Source organism: Pseudopipra pipra, chromosome 8 (assembly GCF_036250125.1).
Source record: "Pseudopipra pipra isolate bDixPip1 chromosome 8, bDixPip1.hap1, whole genome shotgun sequence".
Lineage (NCBI taxonomy): Eukaryota > Metazoa > Chordata > Aves > Passeriformes > Pipridae > Pseudopipra > Pseudopipra pipra.
Window position 1 is genome coordinate 35,927,722 of NC_087556.1, and position 22,942 is coordinate 35,950,663.

General features: G+C 42.8%; 1 protein-coding gene and 1 long non-coding RNA gene across 6 annotated transcripts in view; one reads left to right on the top strand and one right to left on the bottom strand.

Annotated features, from left to right (window-relative positions):
- The window catches only part of INPP5F (inositol polyphosphate-5-phosphatase F), a 278,232-nt gene that overhangs the window by 35,121 nt on the left and 220,169 nt on the right, over nt 1-22,942 (bottom strand). The window contains exon 1 of one of the 4 annotated variants that reach the window (XM_064663652.1): nt 6,658-6,869. The exons of 1 other annotated variant lie outside the window; for it this stretch is intronic. In XM_064663652.1, coding sequence (XP_064519722.1) covers nt 6,658-6,754 — 97 coding nt within the window. In that variant the 5' untranslated portion in view covers nt 6,755-6,869. Of the gene's footprint in view, nt 1-5,946; nt 6,077-6,657; nt 6,870-22,942 lie in introns of those variants that run through there. 2 more of the 4 variants (XM_064663653.1, XM_064663655.1) reach the window with 2 other exon arrangements.
- On the top strand, nt 6,147-15,968 carry LOC135418364 (uncharacterized). Of its 2 annotated transcripts, none has more exons than XR_010432403.1 (3): nt 6,147-6,272; nt 7,558-7,723; nt 14,918-15,968. It is a non-coding gene; the product is annotated as an uncharacterized LOC135418364 (long non-coding RNA). The 2 variants fall into 2 exon arrangements; XR_010432404.1 differs by lacking the exon at nt 14,918-15,968 and adding an exon at nt 13,723-14,910.

Sequence of the window (22,942 nt, forward strand, 5' to 3'; positions counted from 1 at the left end):
AACTGAGCAACAGATAAAGAGAAAAACTGAAAGTTAACAATTAATGACAGACCAGCATATTTGCCATTTACATTTTGCAACTACCTCTTGGGCAAAGTCACATACTTTTAAATTTGGCTCGGAATTCTGTTGTGCACAATGCTGGCATCTTTTATGCCATTTACTTCAGCATCTCAGCATGACTTTGCCTACTATCTCTAATATTTTATCAGAGATAAAGACTTGCTAAATTGCTCAAAATAGAACTTAAGTTTTCCAGCTCAAAGTATGTTCAAGTGCCTTGTTTTCAGTTTTTCAGAGACACAGCAGACACTGCTTCAGGGCTCTATTCAAGTAAGACTTCTTCCTTAAAAAGAAAAGCTAAGTGTTCAACTGGTATTTCATTCATTTTGCTTCAGTTTTTCAGGAAAACAGTTCTCTCCCAGTTTTTATTGGGGAAGTAATTAGAGATGTTTGGAACAAGAAAGCACAACTGAGAATTAAGTATTACTGTTCCTGTTTACTAAAGCAGAGCTTTCATAAAAAACAGGTTTTGCACTATTTCCACATTCCTCCCCTAGAAACATATCCAATAATTTCTTCTCTTCTTGATACTCTGTTTCCATTACTTTGCTTTCTACAAAAACAATTAAAATGCAATGATTTTTACAACTAGGGATAAAATGAGGAGATGAGGAGTTCAAATAACTGGTGACCATCAGCTGGGTGAACTCCACAGACAGGTATTAGAGCACTTCACAGAAGGTTTAAACAGATCAAGGGAGAAAAACCTGCACATATCCATAGCACAGCCCTCCTCCATGGACTCTGTTTTCCTCTTCTATCTCACAAGTGTTGGTTCCTGATTCTGATTTTTTGCATGTGATTCTCACAAAAGTAAGTGCTGTGGCTAAATCACAATTGAAAATCAATTAGGAGAAGGTTTTGTTGGTATTCAGTTAAATAAAGAGAGGAGTTAAATCATCCTAGATCAAGTTAAGATTACCACACCAGGACAGTCGTGCATATTCTCAATTAGAATAACAACATACATTTTTATAACATCCAGAATATTCATTAAGGAGAGTCACTCTGAGTCACAAGTTCACAGCAAGTTTAACACTTAATGAAAAACAAATTTGGCAACTCTAAATTTGCATCTTCTCTAAAAACCTCTATGTACATTAAAAATTCATGTTCTTTATAACATTAAAGAAACCCAATGCCTCTAAACAGCAACAAAAAAGCTTTCATCAGAAGCCTCAAATCTTTGAGACATTTGAGGGTAAAAAGCACATTCTGTCAAACCCTGGGCCATGAGTGTCAATATACAAACCTAAAGAATGAGTTTCTGAAACCCATTAAGCTAAATTTGAGACGTTTGCTACTGCACTGAAGAATTTACTTTCAATTAAAAACTCTACCATCTGAGAAGTGCCATAGGGAAGTATTGAGTGGAAGTTGCTCTGGAGCCTGTTGAATGCCAGGGCTCCTGTGGCAGCTGCAGCCCTTTGGAAGAAAAGCAAAGGAAAATATTCTCCTATTGTCAGTCCCACTCTTTCACCCAGCAAATGTCCCACTGCCCAGCAAATCGTTCCCTCAAGTCACACAAAACCTTCAGGGAAGAGTCTTAAAAAAACTCTCACCTTAAAATCTAGAGCATGACCTTCCTTTCTGGAACACAACTTCAAGGGCTCTCCTGTGTGTTTAACAGGAGAAATCTCATTTCAATCTGCAATAATTGTTTTGGAAAAGCCCAGGTAGCGCATCAAATAAATGGCTGCCTTTTCACACAGTTCAGAGAGAGTTTAAAACTTCAAAACACAAAAGTTTTAATGTTTCCTCACCCATCCAGCACTGAAATACCACCCACACCGTTGAACTGTGAAAGAACCTAGTAAGAATAACAGTATTCTCAGATGAAAAAAGACACAAGCCTTTGGTACAGATGCAGACCCTTCTTATTTGAAGTCAGTATCTTCTGTTCTAAATATTTTAGTTGCAGTTTGTCTGCACTTTCCCATTCAATATTTAGTTAATACTAACCCATGAGATCAAAGATGAGCCTAACCTCTGCTAGCAAAATTCAAGGCACAAAAATCCACTTGAATTAGATTCATTTTAATGAATCTAAAAAAGAAGGAACCAGCAACACCAGAATATCAAGCCTGAGAAGCTTTTCATGTCCTTAAAACCTAAAACCATTTCAGCATGGGCAGGAATTCCAAGACATCTGTGCATCTCAGTTGGGACAAGCTTGGCATTTCCAGAACTCTTCATAGAAGGAAAAGAAGAAGAAGAAAGACAACTTGTCATCTGCTAAGACTCAACAAGAAAGTAAAGAAACCCCTCACCTCAAGATTTATTTAATTCTCACCAGGTTGGGCTGTAGCACACTATTAACCCACGTTAAGTCTCAGTTTCAGGTTTAGTGTGCTCTGTAAAAAGAATCATGGATAAAATGGCAAAGTAGACCTTACTTATTAGAAGCAGAAAATATATTTCTCTCTCATAAATACATTTGAAGATCTTGCCTCACAGTCAGAAGCCACAACGTTGACTAGTGTATGTAATATTTAATCTGACAAAGGATACAGAGCAGCCCACCCCAGTCCCCTCTGTTCTCTTGCACTAGAAGGAGAAAGCAGCACCAGGGACCCAGCTGCTCAAGATTTCAGCACACATCCTTGCTGGGTTGCAGCTAATAGAGATCAGCTCTGACATCTGGTTTGTCACAGACGCCACGAGTACGTGGTGCTGACAGCTCAGGAAGAGCAAGGGAGAGAGGGAACAGGATGAGCAAGCAAGGGTGAGAAGCAGTGCAGCAACCAGTGCAGCTGAAAAGGTGTCAAAAAAACAGCTTGGGGTTCCTTATGAAGTGACTTGAAATATGGAGAGAGGATTTTTCTAAAGCTGCAGCCTCCTGTGGAATTCGTTTCCCAGAATAGACAGGCAGTTTCCAAGACATAGTGCTGAAATTCAGGAAGGCAGTTTTACATGAAATCATTCAGCAGCATGAGTTAGCACTCAGGCCACCACCCCCTCAGAGCCATGCCCAGGATTGCTCTGGAGCCTTAAATTTGCCAATATATGTATTGGTAGCAGTGGTTTCACTCCTTACACCATTCATCACTAGTTCAAGGCCTTCACTGAAGCATTTTCAGGCATTAGACTTGCACACAAAGGAACTCCTCCAGTCTGCAACCACGAAGGACAGCTCAGGAATCCTGGCAAGTGATTTCTACACAACTCCTGTAATGCCTCTGAGGAGAAGGCAAGCAAATGCTAGAATATTAGATGGCTTTATGATTTCTATTTCAGAAAAGATATCACACTATCAAACTTAGACACCTATCCTCAAATCTGTCCCCTGATACTCTGAAAATACTGTTTGGCAACATGTCCCTCACTGGAAGTATTTAAAAGGCATTGCTTCAGTTGCTGGTTCACAACCATTTTCAACAGATGAAAGTGAATACTGTAAAAATAAATTCCTAAAGTGTTTATTTAAAACAGACAAACGTTCATTTGCCTCTATCTACAATTCCAAAGTAAGACACACCTTAACACCACCTCACTCTTACAGGCAGAGGAAACTGTGGAGACTTTGAGCATGATATCCCTAAAAGTTGTGTTGGAGTAATTCCAGTCCGTGTACCACTCAATATCTGAGAGGGTTTTTTCTCCAGGGTGGTGGGAATCAGCATAAGTCCTAGAGACAGTTTTAGTGGCAGCTATTCCCAACCTTATTTAGCATGACATTACTGCCTGGAGCCAACACAACGATAACAGAAGTTTCCAGGACACAACATAGTCTCATTCCTTTGTCTACTGATAAGAAAACACTGAGAAGAATCGAATGCCTTCAACACTTTTGCTCCTTTCTATACATGCATACACAGGCAAATATAAACACATAAATTATACCAACACCATCAATAAAAGTCTGTGCATAACCTGGGTACAACTACCAGTCAGGAGCAGCCACACTGCGTAATTCAAGAGTGAAATCCTGACCAAGACCTGATAGAAGGTATTTAAGGCATGGCTGAACAACACATGTTTTTTCACTACACTGAAAAAAATACACTGTAGACAGCTAAATTCCTTAAAAATCCAGGATGCCAAAGTGATTAATGGATTTCCTGCAGGTGACTCATTAGTGCTTTCATTTTAGAGAATAAAAAAAAAAACAGAAACATCTTGTAAACACAAGCAGACATCCTTCAAACTAGGGCCAACCTCAGGCTTTGCTCAAGGCAAATATTTAACAAGATTTTTTGCCTTTTTTTTTTTTATTCAAGCTGTTATCTCCACGATTCAAAGAGGTCCAAAATACAGCTTTTAAGATTAGCAAATTTCTAAACATGCCTTTATAGTTGAGGGAGGAGAGTATTCTAAAGCTTATCACCAGCCCTTTAGATTCAGACCTACCATATAAAGCAATATTTTGCAAGGTTTACCACTGTTATCTATTTCAATCCATGAATGTACAACAATTAATTCAGAGCAGCCTCTGTGGGACAGAATAAAACCAAGGCCTCCAACAACAAGCAGAGACACATAGTTAGATTACAGCCTTTTGACAGATTATTAAACATGTCAGCGAACACAAGTTATGACTTTGTTTGTTTTTTTTAACATGGCAGTGACTCATCACACAGAAATCCATTTGCTCATTTCCGGGCAGTGGCCTCGATTATAAATGTAATAAAACCGTAAAATTGAGGATGTGCAGCTTTGTCTCAATACAAGAAAGAGCTATTGATCCAAGAGATACTTCCTGTGAGAGAACTGCTTCTTTCTTGGTTTTACATTTAACATACTAAGGTATTTTATCTCCTAAAGTCTGCTGTCAAGAAGATGATCCGCAGACAGGGTTGGAAAAACTAAACTACAAACAGGTTGGAATGAGAAAGAGTGACTAACAATCAAGAGTTTCAAGCAGACCAAGAGACTCCAATATCACATTACCTCTCGTTGATCTGCAGGTCACACACAAGAGGGATCACATGTGAACTGGCTGAAAATGGAGAGGCAGGCTAAGGGCAAAATGCTGCTGAGCAGCACAGACAAACTGCTGGGCACTGGCAAAGCCTCCGGGAAGTTAATGGACACCAAGAAAAAATAAACAAACACAACAATGGCTGCATGAAAACAAGGGATTGATGCTGGTAAAGTATTGGAACACCAGTCTCCAGAACTGCAGCTCATTAGTTTGTGCCTTTATTAGTCTGGGTCAAGTAAGAGCTTTTATGCCTCTGCAGATAACTACAGCTATCACAAATCTAAACCTGAGGGGCTGGGGGGTTTTGCACCCTGTGAGAGCATGTATTTCACTGACCAGCAGTGCTTTTTGCTAGCTTAACATCAAGTATTTTGTAAGATCACTTAGCAATCAAAGTACTGCTGGGTTAGTGGAGCTGATGGACTAGAATTAGTCATGCTAACTTGACACACACTGTAATTTTGTCTGAGACACAAACAAACAGACTGCATTGACAAGACACAACTCAAGGATGAAAACGTAAAACAAGCAGTATGAAAAACAGTTCTCTGGGAAAACACAGATAACAATGGCATTTGATGTTTACCTATAAATTTGTGCAGCCTCTTTAAAAAAGCTCACAAAGTACTGTACTCAGACAACCAACCTGGCCACATGCACACTCAGCCACTGCTTTTGCCATAGCACAGATCCCAATTTTAGAAAGCCGTGAGTAACATCTGTGCAACCTGCCACATGTTTGGTGAAACCCACAGCTCTTTAGAGCACCTTTAACACAGAAGCAGGGGCAGTGTGATCCTTTACATCAAAGCTACATGTGAGAATCACGGAGTCATACAGTGGTTGGGGTTGGAAGGGACCTTAAAGATCATCTTGTTCCAGCCCCATGCCATGGGCAGGGAGCCCACATTACTCAAAGCAAGACAGTTTCTAAGGGCAGTATTTCAGTTTATAGACACCGACCTCCCGGGCAGGACAGGATAACCACCACTGTTTCAAAATTCCCATTAACACAACTCCGTCTCAATTTTCGTTCACGTTCCCTTCAGCCTGATACTAATACGGAGAGTGGGCAATACATAGCCCCATTGTAATTGCCATCACACAGCCACCAAAAAATTCAGAAGCGCTTCAGAAATCCCAGACTGGCAGGGGTTGGAACGGACCTTAACGATCCCCGAGTCCCAGCCCAGCGGAGCCACCTGTTCGGTTTCTCCTGGTAGAGGCGACCAGGGGGCACGTTGGCTCACAGCCGCAATTCCCATCCGCCAGGAGCATCCCTTATGTAAGGCTGTCACCACCCCAAACACGGCCCTTCGCGCCCGACGATGCTCCCCCGGGGCGGGGGGGGACCAGACACCTCCCGACACCGGCAACTATCGGGGTTGGGGAGGGCAGGGGCAGCGCCGCTTCATTTTGGGGAGAAACGAACCCATGGAGAGGTGCGTGACCGGCGGGATCACCGGGACACGCACCGGGACACGCACCGGGACACGCGTGACCCGCAGCCCGGGGGCACCCGCGGCCGGTCCCGCGAGCTCCGGGGCGGCGGCAGCGCCGGGGACACCCCGCCCTCCGAGGGGGTCCCGGGCCGGCCCGCCCCGCTCCCCGCGCGGGCGGCGGGCGCGGCCCCGGGGGTCTCTCTGTGTCTGTGTGTCTGTGTGTCTCACCGGCTCTCAGCTGCAGGCTGCCGTCCCTCCGGCTGCACCACAGCGCGCGCTCCCCGCTCTGCAGGATGTAGTGGTCCTTGGCTTGGAACAGCTCCATCCTCGCGCGGATCCCGCCGGCAGGGCAGGGCAGGGGAGGGCAGGGCAGGAGGGAGCGGGGAAGGGGCGCGCGGGGCTGTCCCGCCGCTCCCGCCGCCGCCGCGCGCGCCCCCGGGGCGGAAGGGGGAATGGCCGCTGCGGGGCGCGGGCACGGCGCGGGCGCGCGCGCTGCCTCCGCCGGCGCGAGCGCGGGCTCCGCTCCGGCCCCGCCCCCGCACGTGACACCGCGCGGCCCCGCCCGCGCGCGCTTAAAGGGACCGCGCCGGGGGGCGGGGCTTGGGAGGGGCGGGGCCGCGCGCGCGCTCCCCTCAGCCGGATCCCCTCAGCTCCATCTCCCCTCAGCCCGCTCCCATCACCCATCTCCTCTCAGCTCCATCTCCCCTCAGCCCGCTCCCATCACCCATCTCCTCTCAGCTCCATCTCCCCTCAGCCCACTCCCTTCAGCCGAATCTTCCCTCACCCATCTCCTCTCAGCTCCATCTTCCCTCAGCCCCATCTCCCATCAGCTCCATCTCCCATCAGCTCCATCCATCTCCCCTCAGCCCCATCTCCTCTCAGCCCCTTCTCCCCTCAGCCCACTCCCCTCACCCATCTCCTCTCAGCTCCATCTCCCCTCAGCTTTTCCCGTGGGGGAGTGACTGTAACTATTGGTGGAAACAGGCAGGAGTTAATACAGTGGGTAACTAGTGGTGAAAGGAAATCTCCCAGGACCTCAGCACAGGACTCATTTTCATTTTAGATGTTTATACAGAAGGCAGCACCTCCTGGTACAAGGGTAAGTCGTTCCCTCTGTCCCCTCTCCAGGCAACACTGGGAAATGCAAATTTGTCACTGCCCCAGTCCCTTCCAGCCTTACTGAGGGCTCATCCACAGGCTCCCAGAGCTTCTGTTTGACTACAGGAGCTGAAGTTCCACTGGCTGTAAAAGAAGTGGACCCAAACAGAAAGCATCCTATCCCGCATCCAGGGAGGTGAGTGACAGAGCCGCTGTGCTGCCATCCCAGGGCTGGGCTGCTGGGGAGGCTGGCCTCTTCAACTCACAAATAAAAATAGTCACCAATTATCATTAAACCACCCACAGCAGTAAAACAGCACTACTTTCAAACCACTCTTTGAAAATGTTGTTTTCTCTCTCATACAACATTTCTCCATTAATGTATTACTCATATAAGTTATGCCACAAGACACGTGACTAAAGGACAGTAAGAAATGAGAAATCTTATAGAATGTTAACATCCAAGACCCAGGAAAGAGCTTGATTTTGGAAAGTTCTGAGCAGCCAGTCTAGAAAAACACTCAAGTGCATGCCTAACTTTAAATATATAAATTAAATACGTTTGATCGGACATTAACATCTTTTAAGATGAGCATGTGCTCCAGAACTTTTCTGATTTAAAGACTCAGAACTGAACGACTCAATGGGTCAAAACACACCCCTTTATTTTTGCTCCCGTGCCTTTAGTCTGCACTATCATTCACTAAATATTTATCACTTGCAATATCATCTCTATTCTGGGTGCATTTCCCGAGCAGTTCAGTGTTGTGGTGCAATGTGCAGGGTTGCCATTAAAATGCTTGCAGGGATTTCAAGGACAGACTTTGTTTTGCCCTTGATCATGCTTTGATCAGGGCTTTCCCCCCCCCTTGGGTTTTCTTTTTTCATTCAGCGTGTTTTCCATAGATTCACAGCTGGGTGCTGGTTTTGTGAGCCTGTCAGCACAGGGGGAAAAAAACTGGGAAATGAATTTTGCATTTTTGCAATTCACTGTCACTGGCTAATGAACAGTAAGGAAATGCACAGGCTGACAATTAGTCAAGCTGTCTCAGTAATACCTGATTGCCCCCTGCTTGATCTCAAGTTTAAATGCTGATTAATGGGAAGGGCCATACTTGGAAGTGCAATTAACTGGATAGATTGGATGAATACCCAACTCTTCCTGAGATGAAGGATACCAGTTCTGAAAATGACACTGTGGAGAGTGTGAGGAACTTTATTTCTACACGCCTGTGATTAAGAAGTTGTGGAATTATTTTTTGGTTTTTTTGGCTATCACGCTCCTGGTGGCTGCCATCAAACATCAGAAAAATCATGGGGCATCTCTTTTTGATGCTGTAGTAACTGTAGAAGCGTTTTTTCTTACCCTTCATACGCCTTGTCAGTTTTTAATCTAACTGTGCTTTGCAACTCTGATGCAAGAAGGGCTCTTGAGTTACTTTCCTCTTCTGAAATACTTTTCTGAAAAGGCTATTGTGTGCTTTTTAGAGGGGTTATGTTATGAATTAAACAGACCCTCTGAAAAGCCTGGCTTTGAGAATGAACCTCCTCAGAACAAAAGTCTCCTGACTGGCAATACAGCAGATAAAAGAGGTTTGTTTGGGACAGCCAGCAGTGGTCACTAGAACATTTCAGAAGTACCTGCAAATGTACTTTCAATATTAAATACTCTGGAAAATACTTGTATGTTGTGTTTTATAACAGAAAAACACAAAACCACTGGCATGAACAGTAGCTTTTGGCATGAAAATGAAAACACTCTCAAAACCAGGGAAAGCAGATCAGCATAAGAATTTTTGCCCGAATTTATTTTTAGCTTTCTTTCCACTGAAATAACTGTTTCATATGGCAGCTCTAGCTATCTCTAAAGGAAGAGCTACTGTGGTATTTCCTCCTTCCCCATGAAAATCTCTTACTTGCAATGGGAATATTCCATTTCACTGGGCACTAGGAAAGCAGTAACCTTTTCCCTGCAAAGCCATGTGTATGTGGTTAATATCTGCAATATAGACAATGTATTGATTTCCCTTTGTTGCACTTGCTGTTAAGAGCAAATCAATGAGACCATTTTCAAAAAGTAAATGAGAATGTTTTGACTGCCTGTGATTCTTTTATTCTACATTTACAAATTGCACTTTGCAGGCTACCAAGCCAGTGCCCATGAAAAGATTCCTTACTGTGCTGTTGGTCTGCCCTCATCAGTTAAAATACTGTTTATACTATACCAAGGCCATATTGAATTCAGAATTTCTCCAAGGCTGTTCTTCATTCTTTTAAAATTCACATCTAATTTAAAACAGGGTCTACTTGCTTCTCCTTATGTGATCACCTGGCCATGCTGCTTTTCCAGTGGTTTTTCTAAGTGTACAGAGCATAAACCAGTTCAGGCAGAGAAAGTCCTTCCCAAAGCAGATTGTAGTTTTTGCTCCCCAGCCTCATTTCAGTCTGTTCATTGATTAAAGGCCAATTAACCATTGCCAGAAAGCACTCAGGAAATCTACACAACAGCCTCCTTTCTGTGGGCTTTTACACATCTGCTTTACAAGAGACTTTCCTTTCTAGACCAGTGTTTGACAAAGAAAGTTCCAGTGGAAATGTTTCTAAAGCAGGCTTCCTCACAACCACTTATGTCTTTATTAGGGTGGCACAAGGTCACGGTTTGGGCTGCTGTGGAAATGTTTCAAAGACAGTTTTGTCCCACTGGTGATTCCAGAGTTCTCAGCTCTGTGTCTTGGGAGTGGAGGAGAACAAATTTAATGAAAAATGGGATGGAAATCCGTTTGCAACTCATTGAAGATATATTCAGTAAAATGAGATTTAAAAACAGCCTAATGGTTTTATTACCCTTTGGAAGAGCTTGCCTGACTTTGTTTACTCTTAATTTGGGTTGGATTTTTTAAGAGCAAAATACTTCCCGTTAAAACCACCCAAACTTTTGCCTTTAGAAAAGATGAAAAGTAAAATTTCTGGATCACTGGAATTTAATGTCATTTAAGAAAAAAAGATTTTTAAAAGTGGGATTTTTTTTTTCTGATACCATTTAACCAATTTGAATCAATTTTGGAAGTTGCTTTACTTTCCCTGATTTTTTTTCTATTTTAATATTATAGAAACATATAGAAAAATATGTTATCTTTCTGATGTTACCAGGATTCACTGGATTTAGTTTTCCCTCAAGATTTATCATACTTTCTGTTTCTATTTCTGAATATGACTATGCAGTTTCTTAGTATTACAGCAATTAGGTGGTAAAATAGCAAAAATAGCAAAATATCTGTGTTCCATTCTTTGCATAAGTAACTTCCTGTGCTGTGAGTGCAGCTGAGACCAAGCATCAAACAGGGCCTGAAGAACAGCAAGAGTTGCCAAGTACTGAAGTGTTATACTTTCCTTTTTGTCACTTTTCACTGGTTTTGGCTGTCAGAAGAGAAGGAAAGGTATTAGTTATTCAGTGCAAAAATCTGTCAGCTTTAAGTGATGGAAATAAATGCAGGAAAAGTGGGTTTTTTAAAACCCACTTTCCTCTTGCTCCACGTTCTCCTGGCACTTATTACTGTACACAATATTTATGAATTATTAGGCATGGTTTACATTAGTGCCATGCCTGGGAATTCTAGTCATGGATAAGGACCCCCACTGTGCCAGGTACTGTGCAAAGCCAGAGCAGTTCACATTCCAGAGATTTAGAACCAGTACAAAAGTCAAAGTTAATAACAGAAGGAGATGTTTAAGGGATGGAACATAAAATAACAAGATACTATTGATCAGCTTGGAAGCCAGTGGTCTCAGGGTTCCAGAGTTTAAGCATTACCATGTTGTGATGGAAAACATACTTTAGTACTCCATTCAATTAATAAAACTTTAATACAAATTGTTTATATTGATCACTCTGGTTGACTTCATCCTGTATATTGTGACTGTGTTTTTAAAATAGCACATATACCTGTACAGCTGCAGCAAAAGCCTATGCAATAAATTACCTTGGGGTCAAATCCTCCTTTCCTTACCCCAGAAATTGTTCCAGAAGGAACTTTTCAGAGTAAGGTTTGACATGCTGTGACATTCAGCAACAATACTGCTAAAACCAGCTTAAATAATCCTTTCCTCCTCCCCAGCTGTGTGTTTCTATTCCTGTACCAGGCCAGCACTGGATAGCCACAAGCACTTGTGCAGCATATTGTGAACTGAATTTGCAGATGCAAATAACCTACTAAAACACTGTTTATGAAACTGGACTTCAGATCACAGTAACTGGAGCACAGTGCACTTACCTGGTCCTTACTGAACAGAAGGACCTGAATTCTTAGGGTCAGGACTTATTTTAGTGTCACTCACTCTGAGTTGCCAAGCAAATCTGCTCATGTCTGTGTTACAAATACACCAAAGCCAACCTTGCCTAATCTAGGAAGCTGTGCTGTAGAGTAGGAAGGACTTGGAGAAGTAAACAGCTGGCACTGAGGATCCAGCTTCTGAACTATCCACATTCCAGGGGCTTTATTTAAGATCAGATCGAGTTCTGTCCTACAGACCCCTTAGCAACTGGAGCACACCAGAGGCAGTCCTGCAGTGCTTCTCCTGGGTTTTGGTTCAACTGGAAGGAATCCAATTCATGTCAGAGCAGCAGAGCCCTGTGGTGACACTCAGAGGTTGCCATCCAAAGGAGCTTGGCCAGTGGCCATCACCTTCCCAAAAGAGCTGGAACAGTAACTGAGCTTCTGTAGCCTTGCTGCATCTCACCCAGATTCACCACCACAGAGCTGATGGCTGAGGAGGTGATTGTTTTCAACCCTGGCACTGAAGTTATCCTGTCAGACAGTTATTCAGTCAGACAGAGCCACAATCAAACCTCAGTGCCACACCTAGCCAAGGGTTTCTAGCAGAACTCACGCTTGCAGAACCTCAGCCTCCACATAACACCACATTTACACTGCAGATACACACCTCAGTACTTAGGAGAGGAGTAGGGATGTGTGACATTTGAAGAGTGACACTGAACCCTTCCCTCCCCAGAGCAGAATCTCTAGCTGCTAGGCAATAATTTAGGTCAAAAAGCACTTATCAGCTTTTCCTTCATCTGTGGCACGTGGATAAAAAAGTCCTGTATAGCTTTTGCAATCCTCGAGCTCCTGATGCTCAGTGAAGTACTCCACCAGTAATTAGAATTCTTGTGACTCTCCAAGGGCTAAACCAGAAGATTAAAAGAACTTTATTTTCCTGGGAGATTATGTGTTCTATACTTGAGTAACTGGAATAGATGATCATTGCTATATGCAGGCTAAAAGTGTTTATTGCTGGCTTTGCATTTCTTGGGCAATGATATGTAGGTCATTGTAAAACCTGGGGAAGGAAGATAGACATGAAACTGAAGAGGACTGAAAATCTGAGTCCTTGTCTTTGAATAAATAACAAGGTCTCTGTACCTCCCTTTTCCATAAAGGTAGCATTTGTTCCCTACTGTGCAGAAGTGTTAGAGCCTGACTACATCAAGGGTAAAATGTTTTAAACTGCCATGGTGAGAGAGATTGCATTCATATTTATATGCAGATAAATGAAAGCAAGTTCTATCTTGTCTGTAAATAATAATAAAATAAAATTTATGTACAATCACACCTCAGACAAATCAGGGAAGTTCTGTACTGTTGTTGGAGTCAGTCAGGTTTTACATTTGTGGAGGGAAATGCCAGTGAGAAGCAAGATTGGAGTGGATCAAGGTGGAATCAGAGCTGTGTGTAACACCTGGCAATGTGCCTTCACTTTGTTCAACATTTTATTTATGTTACAACATCTATCTATTTATCTATCTATCTGTCTATCTATTTGAACCATTTAATACTGCATTTCAATAACAGCTTTATACCCTAGCTGCATGACTATGTGTGATAAATCAGAGAGCTATAGCACTATGACAGCTATGAGTTATGCAGCTACATGGATGACTCAGCTTTGCCAGATGTTTCTGAGAAAAGGTCAAAGCCATTCCTAAAAAAAAAAAATTAAAATATCCTAGAAACTACATATAAATAGTCCATTACCTCTTGGGGGGAAGGCACAGGAAGAATTGCAAGGCACCATTTCATTTCTAAAGGTAACCTAAGTCTGCCATATACACCATTACAGCACATAGGATGTAGGAGGAAAGAGATCTATCTTTGAGTAATTATTGAAGGCAAAAATGACAAGCATGTGTTGTTGCAGGAGTCTACAGTGTGTCATCAGTACAGTAGGACCAGGTGGAGCTGTGATAACCTTGGAGAAGTGAGGTCAGATCTTTGAAAACTACCAGAGGATGAGCAAATCCCCAGAAAGTAGGAAAAGTATTTGGGCTCCTGATTTACTATTGTTTTCTAATGTTTGTGAAACCAGTGGGAGGTTCTGGCTTTATACATATTGAGGAATCTGTGCCACCATCCTGACCTTCACAAAGGCAAAGAAGGAAGGCTCACAGGATTTTAGGTCAGTCAGACCCTTTTCTTAAATGAAAAAAAAGAAAGAACAGAAAAAATACTTGAAGTGTGTACTTTCAAGTATGAGCAAGTGTTAAGAAGCAGCTAATATAAAAAATGTGAGATTGAATCAACATCCTTTCCTTTTTTATGACAGTCCAGAAATCCTGGGCAATAGTGTGCATTTGCACTCAATATGACCTTTGATCCTGTTCTTTGTGATTTTCCCATAACTGTCTAAGGAAATACAGCCCAGTTATGACACCTCCACAGTCCCAATAATTGGGAATTTTCTCTTGTAGAGTGGTTACTAATGGTTAGTGCATGAGTTTGGTAATATCCTGTATCTTTATCAATGGCCCAATAATGGAATAACAAGGGTACACAGTAAATTTATCAGGCTGGAAGGGTCAGAAAGCCCACTGGGTATTGGGATTCCATTATGAGATTATTGTGGCAAGGTGAATAAATTACCTGAAACAAATGAAATATCTGGCAAGAGAAAAATATCCAAGAGCAATAATCATCTGTATAAATACAAACACAGGAACAGTTGGTTAATCAGGAGTTCTGGGGTAATCCTAGATCATAAATTGACCAAGAAATCAGTAACAAAAAGGTTAAAAAAAATCCAGTGTACAATGAAGGCACAGGAGCATTGTACGTAAGACCTGTGCTGTAATCCTTTTACTGTGCTGTGAGTCAGACCTCACTGGGAACACTTTATTAGTCTGATACAATCATTTCAAGAATTATCAACAGCAAACAGGCCAAAGGAAAGCAAGGGTAATCTGAATTTTGGAACCTGTGATATGTGATTTGAAGAATTAGGATTCTTTATACCGGTTTCTCATGGGAAACAGGAACAGTCTTGAAATACATAAGAATTGCTGGAAAGAGGACAAGAATAACTGGTTTCTTTGTCCACTGTCATTGAATCATCATAGAATGGTGGAGGTTGAAAGGTGCTCGTGGTTCACCCCCTCTGCTCACAGTGGGATCAGAGAGAGAAGGCTGCCCAAGGTTATGCCCAGTGGGGTTTGAGTATCTCCAAAGACTGTGACTCCACAGCTGCTCTGGGCAACCTGTGCCAGTGTTGGACCACCTTCACACTGAAAAAAAATAAATCTTAACTTTAAATGTCATTTCCTGTACTTCAGTTTGTGCCCATTTCCTCTTATTCTTTCACTGGATACTCCTGAGAAGAGTCTGGCCCCATCCTCTTTTCTTCCTCCCATCAGGTATTTACACACATTGAAAAGATCCTCCCTGAGTCTTTTGAGGCTGAACAATCCCAGGTCTTATCCCAGAAAATACAAGGAGTAGTGAGCATAACCACAGCAAGAATGAGTTAGACAGGAACAAAGCCTTTGGATAAATAAGGGAATAGCCTGCTTAGTGCCATCAGCTGGGCAATATCCACCACTAGTGTTTAAGAACAGGTTAGGCAGGAACGAGGGAATGGGATCTCTTCCTAATCTCAACCTAGGATGACTTGTTGCAATCTTATTTTCTTGAATCTCAGTCTGTCTGTCCATCTCCACGTTTCCTGGACCTTCTTTTCATCCATCCTCCACTCCGTCCTTCTTGTCTCCTGCAGGTACCTCTCAAGGAGCAGTAGAAGCTTCTGCCAAGGTGTAACAACACCCCAGAGCTGCCAATGCTTGCCAGCTCCAAGGAATTGCAGCACTCATCCTACTTAACCCTCTCTGCTTTCTGTGCCACTTCCAGTTGGGTTCTGAGTCTCCACCATGACAGTCTGAGTGTCATGTCCTGTCTGCAGCTCTTGTGGGGTTATTTAATTTGGACCTGCCTCATTATAAATAATGTGCCAATTGCACTTCAGCATCCAGACCCACCTGAGAAATGCTAGGACTTTCACATTTTAGGCCAGTGGATTCTAGCACTTCCTTAAGGCTGTAGATGCTTCATCAGAAAGTTTGGGCCACAGCCTCCCAATTTATTGTTTTAATGAAGAAAAGAAAGCCTCCTTCATAAGAGTTTTTGCCATTTACCAATGTTTTTTTACTAGGCAGCTGTTGTAAGCAATGCAAGGAAAAAGGTTGACACAGAGAACAGCCAAAAAAGAGAAGAAAGGCTGATATTCCATTTTTCCCCCTCAGCCATCTTTACCTCTTCACAGAATCAGCAGCACTGAATGTGCCAAAAAAAAATGCCCCAAAAAACAAGAAAACAAATGAGCAAGTCCCCAAATAACTTTCCTGCTAAACTAAAGGAGTTTAAAATGAGGTTTCTGAGACCAACTGATGCATTACACATGCAATTGTTCTGTTTGGCTGATTTGATTTGCCTCAAGCTGGAATGTTAATTACAGAGAAAAAGATAAACACAGACTCTAGTTAAATTTGCTAACAATCTTAAAAATAGATGCTACTGCCCTACTCTTAATCAAACACAGCATCTAAAGGCAAAGGCAATTTAGCGCTAACAAAAGCAACTCTGGTCACGGATTTGATTCTCAGTTGGAGTATGTAATTTGAAATATCAGTTTTGTTTAATGTATTTGAATTCAGTTTATAAAAGATAAAATAAAAAATACATCCTGCCACGGCTGTATAATGCTTAGGGGAAAAGGATTTGGGAAGCACTGGGAATCAACACCTTTATGTTATACTACTGACACTGCAATTAATTTACTGTGCTGCTTGTAAACTGAAATAATAGGCATGTGATCTATACCCACGTATTTTATGACTGGAAACACTTTGGAATCATGTAATTAAAATACTTCCTAAGTACACGGAGGAGCGTGCAAAGTTCCCTGAGATGGAAATCAGGCGAAAAATAATCCCTAACAATTGTGACAGCAGGATTCATTTGTGTGGGCAGTACTCCATTATGCAAAGACCAGTTTTTGCTCTCTGCTTTACTCATCCTCTTCACACAGTCCAGTTTGCTCAAGAGAAGGCTGCATCAGCTCTCATTCCAAACAGATTGGAGCAATCCTTAGAGTCAGGCTGTTGTGGCTTTGGTAGCTTTTGCTGGTGCCATGGGTCACTTTGAATGAATGTGCAACCACTGCATCTCAGGGGAAAAGTGGCTTATACGAGTTCTGACCTGGGCTGGCTTGGACAAACAGCTCCCTTGACAATAGAGAGGGGTACTGAATAATTCATTGTGATATTAACATCTTGCTCCTTTAAGATGGGTCTTTCAGAAATCGTAGATGGATCAGAAAGGACCTCTGGAGATCTTCAGTCCAACCTTCCACTTCAAGTGGCACTTTGCTAAACAGCAGGGCTGAAAGTTTGTATTTTTCTGGTCCTCAGAAACCTCACATAGAGCTTCCAGGGCTATAGGAGGAAAAACCACTGATACATCGTGCCGGCACTACCTAAATGCCGCTCATATTTCGCAGTTTGGAGGTTTGCAGGGTTTCAGCCACCTTTCGCTACACTGATAAGAACCCCCGCACTGGGCTGAAAATGACGCTTCTGTGCCACAAGACCAACATGACATTAGGTGCTCTGGCAGAAGTGGCAGGCAGTGAGTGTGGCTGCTCCCCGTGCTGCCCTCGGCTGGGATTTTCCCGTTCCCTATCCACGTTTTCCACAAACCCGCGCGTTCGGCGCCATCCGCGGGGCGCTGCTGCCCTCTGCTGCCGACAGCCCTTACGTCACGGGCTGTGACGTCACAGCGGGGGCTGCGGAGCCTGTGCCCGGCCGGGATGGGCCATCGGGGCCCGTTTGGCACCTGTGTCAGCTGGCCCTGAGAAAGGCGGCTTTGTCACCCTATGAAATGGCCCAGTGTGTGCTGGGGTTAATAATTATGCTGTCATTGCCCATTCTCTTGAGGCACCTGTGCAGAATCATAGAATCATCAAGGCTGGAAGAGACCTTTAAGGTCAAGTCCAACTGTCAACCCAGCACTAGCCCTAAAGCACTAAAGCACTAAACCATATCACCCAGCTCCTCTTGAACCTGTCAAGGGTGTGCCCCACCACCTCCCTGAGCAACATATCCCAGTGCCTGAGCACCCTGACAGTGAAATTTTTTTCTGATATCTAATCTGAATCTCCTCTGTCTCAAAACCTGTCTGATTAATACTAAATTGCCATTCACTGGCACCGTGAGTTCTTCCACTGAGTGGGTTTTGCCTTCATCACAGCATTATTTAGCAAATCAAGTTAGTTAGGAACAAGTTTCTTAGCTCAAGCCCAAGTAACTTCAAGGGCTTAGATTTTAAATTTGACAGACTCTCAGAGCTTGGTTTTGCCAAGATGTGCCTTCTGCACATGACCTGCTTGAGTCACACTTGAAATGTCCATTTGAACTGATACAAAAATCAAGTCTTTTCTTTCTCTGTCATTTACATAAATGTCCTCGGGTTCTTTAGGCAGCAAAGAGATTGATGGATTAGGATTGTTGGTAAAGTTAAGCTTTGGAATGAGGATTAGAGTTGTGGTTATGGAATAAAGAGATGCAGAGATGAGCCAATGGCTTTCTTTGGGATTTATAAACTGTAGAACTGAGTCTTATGCCTGTGCTAGGGGATTACTGTCTTCATGTAGGTCCTGAAGTGGAAATGTTCACTGGTTTTATATGAAGCTTGAGAGTGTCACGTACAAGTAGAGTTCTACAAAACCCAGTTTGGAAGCCAAATCTCAAAGTCCTGGCTGTTAAAATACTGGACGTGTCAATGTTTGTTATAACTAGAACATCAGGAACCCAAGGCCTCCAACACCCTGCAAACCTGCATTAACCTGACACCTTTTACAGGCTTTGAAAAGAACTCCCAGGAATGCAGGCACATCCCAGAGCCTGCCACCACAGCAGGAAAGCATCCTGCCAACGTGTTTACTCACTGCTGGGATGAGCACACCCAAGATGAGAAAGTTCTCTTAACCACGACAGGAAACCATTTTCCATCACGGTCCTTTGGTGTTTTATAAACGCCGCAGGAGGAAGCTCTGCCTTCGGGAGCTGCCGAGGACACCGAGGGCACCTGATGGTGGTGGGGACAGCAGTGCCCAGCTGTGCCCCCTCCTGCCAGGGCACTGGGGGAGTAACACGGCTGGATTGAGTGACAGGAGCAGCGTCAGGGGAGGTGAGACACCTCCTGCCCTGGTTCTCTTGTCCTGGAACGTGCCTTAAGACTGTGCCTGTGCTGTGCCATAACTGCCTTAGCACTGCAAGCACCTCAGCAGGGATGTGTGGGCACGGGAGCTGCTGTGGTCACACTGTAAATCAGAGCAGAGGTGGAACTCGACCTGGTGATGCAGAGAGCCAGTTCCTCAGCTCTATCAAATACACATCCTGTAATTGCACAGCCATATATTGCTTCTTAGTGGAGTCAAGCACCAACTATTTAAGGCAGGGATTCCCTATGCATGTAATTGTATGTTATATAATAAGAGTTATGTGTCTAATTGTTACTGGGAAAAAAAGAAGTATAAGAATAATAATTGCTATGATTCCTGCCTTCCCTAGTAGTGCCTGTTTTCCTTGAAGTAATCAGGGACTTGTTGCTAGGTAGTTAATATTAAAGGTACCTTAAATATTTTAATGTGGCTATGCCAGCTGTTTCTAGGCAGCAATATTTGTTTATGATATTGTTATCCAACCCTACTTATATCCTTTATTCAGTGTAATCTAATATATCCATACAGTTACATTGCAGTCCTGATACTTTTTTATTCACAGAGTAGTATACTGAAGTAACTACTGATAAGAACTATAAAACACCTCTAATGTGCAAGATTTAATCTTAGTCAAGATGCACTGGTAGCTACCAGTTCAAATATTTGAAACTGAATTAAATACTTAAATAACACAATTTGAAATTTGGCAGTGCTTCTGTGCACTTTCAGCATCAGCAGATGCTTACAGAATTCTAAAGTTTTAAAGTAAATGATATGATTTCAGTCAAAGGCCTAATTAAGGGTATGTGTCATCATTTCATCAGTCCTTTGGAAGTAAAAATTGCTGTATTTTTGGCCACTGGGCAACATTGCTTTAGGTTTTCCTTGGTTTAATCTCATTTTTATTAAAAAAAAATAGAAAAACTCGCCTGGTTTAAAAATTATGGCTCTTACTAACAGATTGTACACTCTGAGCTGTGCACTTGGAGAGGTGAGAGACTGCTGATGACTCCTGTTCTTTGCCACAGATCTATATGGGCTGTGGAAAACACATTATCTGCCTGCCAACCCTGTGGGGATTGCGTGAGGGAATTATTCCAGACACTGCTCACTTCTGCAAATGGAAGGAGCTGAGCTTTCCTGACAAGACAGGAGTGGATGGGAACTCAAAGTTCACCAAATGATTTTGCAAATCTTCTCTGTTCACTGTCAGGGGCTGCAGAAACACAGCAAAGCCAAGCTTGGATCCACACCCCTTTGTTGCTAAATTCAGAGTATTTCTTTTAGTGTTTCAAAACTCAGATAACCCCCCATTTTTTAAAATAATTTCCTATTTGTGAAGGCAGCTGAACAGCCCTGCAGACAGACCATGGTACACCAAATATATAAAATAGAAGCAGTAATACCTCACAGTTTGTTACAGTTTCTTGCCTGCTCACCTCATTCCTAGAATAGATACCATATTTCATTAGGAGAAGCTAATTATTTTCACCTCTATCTCCAGCCTTTTTCTCAAGACTTCCAACAATGTTATCCAGTAGTGCAAACTCTACCAGTGATTTCTGTATTTGTTGTGAACACGTCAGAGAACGTTGCACATTCCTTGAATAGTTGTCAAATATAAAGAAGTGGAGATAAAGAGCCCCATATTCCATGTTTAATTCTGACACATGAATTGTCTCCACAGCTCAGTGCCCTTTGAAACTATTTCCTGAAACACATGTGGCAAATGCACTTTTCTCCTTATAATCTGAAATGTAACATTAAATCCTCCACTTTGCTTGCATCAGTTTGCTGGGGCAAGGACATATGGAAACTAAAGCTGGGCCTGTTCCTTTGGGGTAGATTTCCAGCTTCTGGAGACAGCAGTGGAAATTCCAGTGGAAATTCCAGTAGGAAACAACTGAACTAGCCTCTTTTTTAAAATTGCTTATTTATAAATTCTGGAGAGGAATTTGACTGAGAATTGGTATGTTCCCCTGCTTTGTAACCAACTTCTTGCCCATCTTAAAATAACTCCTGCCTTGGGTGGCAGGGGCTGGCATACAATTACATTGGTCTCTAGTGTTACACAGCGTGGTTCCTGGTGTGGAGACTGATACCACACACAATACTGAGCTTGGAAACCCAAATTATCCAGCACAAAGGCTAATGGACCTCAGTGTCACCCATTTATCTTCAAACAAATGCTTTACCTTAAGAGAAAAACAAACACACTTGTTCATTTGGCTCTCCTGTACCATTAGAATGCTGCTAGCCACAAAAATAAAGGTGAAAGTGCCAATGAAATCATCTATTGCTAAAATGATTGTGCTCATATGTCACTAATGACAATATTATATATATCCAGAGAAATTTGGGGGTTGAGTTCTAATATTTTACAGTAAGGCTTCAGGAAATGGTATTTTGTATGGTTAACTTCTGGCTTCAATCTCTATTTTGCAGCAAGCACTGAGCTCAGATTAGTTATTTCTAAAGGCTTCCTTTACCCCTGTGGCCCAAAAGGGTTGGATTTGTTTCTGTCAGAAAAATTGTGGTAGCTAGCTTTTTTAACAAACCTGGATATTTATATAATATTAAACATTCACAGCATTTAAACTCCTTTGCTAATACACCTGCATTTTATTTCTTGGATGCAACAGGACCAAAAGCACAGACATTACTGCCCATAACTAGTCCTTTGGTCTCAGCCCATATTGCCCTCATGTTTGTGTCTTATTTAAGTCCAGGATGCAGCAGTGCCTTCTATAGTTAAAAAGATCAACACATGCACATCTAAGGAGGGAGATTGAAAACCCAGCAAATTAAAACCTTGTCACAAACATACCTTCATAGAGATTTGTCCTCTTCAGCAGCTATGTGCCAGCCCCCAGAAGGTTTTTTTTATTATTATTATTTCAGCTACCAGTTTAAGAAGTTCCATGATATACCCTTCCTGAGGATCCTGAGCTTTCCCAGGATACAAGGGCTTTCCTAGGCTGCCTTAACTGCTGCTGGAGTGCAGGGGCATGACCTGCCTCTCCACACTGTTGTGCTGCCTTCCTGCCTTCGGGGTGGAGTTTGATTTGTTCTCCTTTCCTTCCCCAGCTTGTCTGCAAATACAGCTGAGCTAACAGAAAGCTGGAGGTAAAACATATCACAGATAAAGAGCTTGTACCTCCCCCTGGAAAAAGGGAGGAATCAGACACCAGAGTGCACAGTTGTCTCAGCATGCTCTGGGGGGCAATGTAACTTCTGCTGCCCCTTCCTCAGGGCAGGGCATGAGTTGGCTGTGTGTAAATAAATAGTCAAAATGCTATATTTATAGGAAACACAATGCCTTGCTGCTGGGAGAGTTTAAATATAGAGAACAGGCCACTAGTGGCATTTAAAATATCACAAGCTGGACAAGATAGTGCACTCAGAAAATAGCCTGAGCTTTCACTGTGCTTCCGTGTACAGGCTTTTCATACCCCTCTTGCTACTTGTAAATGAGCTGAAGCAGTGCCTCTCCCTGACTTGGGGATTGTTTGCCTCTAGAATAAATTAATTGCTTGACATTTAGTCGATTTTTTTGAAACTACTACTGCAATTGCACCTTGTATTTGAGCATCTTGCTTTCAGCAGCACATTTGCTTTTTGCTGTGCACGGCTATATGTCAAAAGTAATGTGATGGAACATAACACCTACTGTGAGCATTAAAACCCTGAGTACTTTCTACCTGAGTTTCAAAGCCAAATTACCCAGGCTCAAACCACAGACCAGCCAGCACCACGCTGCAGAAATGCAAGTTAATGAAGAATCTTCTTCCTGTCCTCTGCCAGCTCCCCCCAGCATTGGTACCAACACCAGGAAGCAAACAGGCTCTGCAAGGAATAGGGCAGGAGCTTA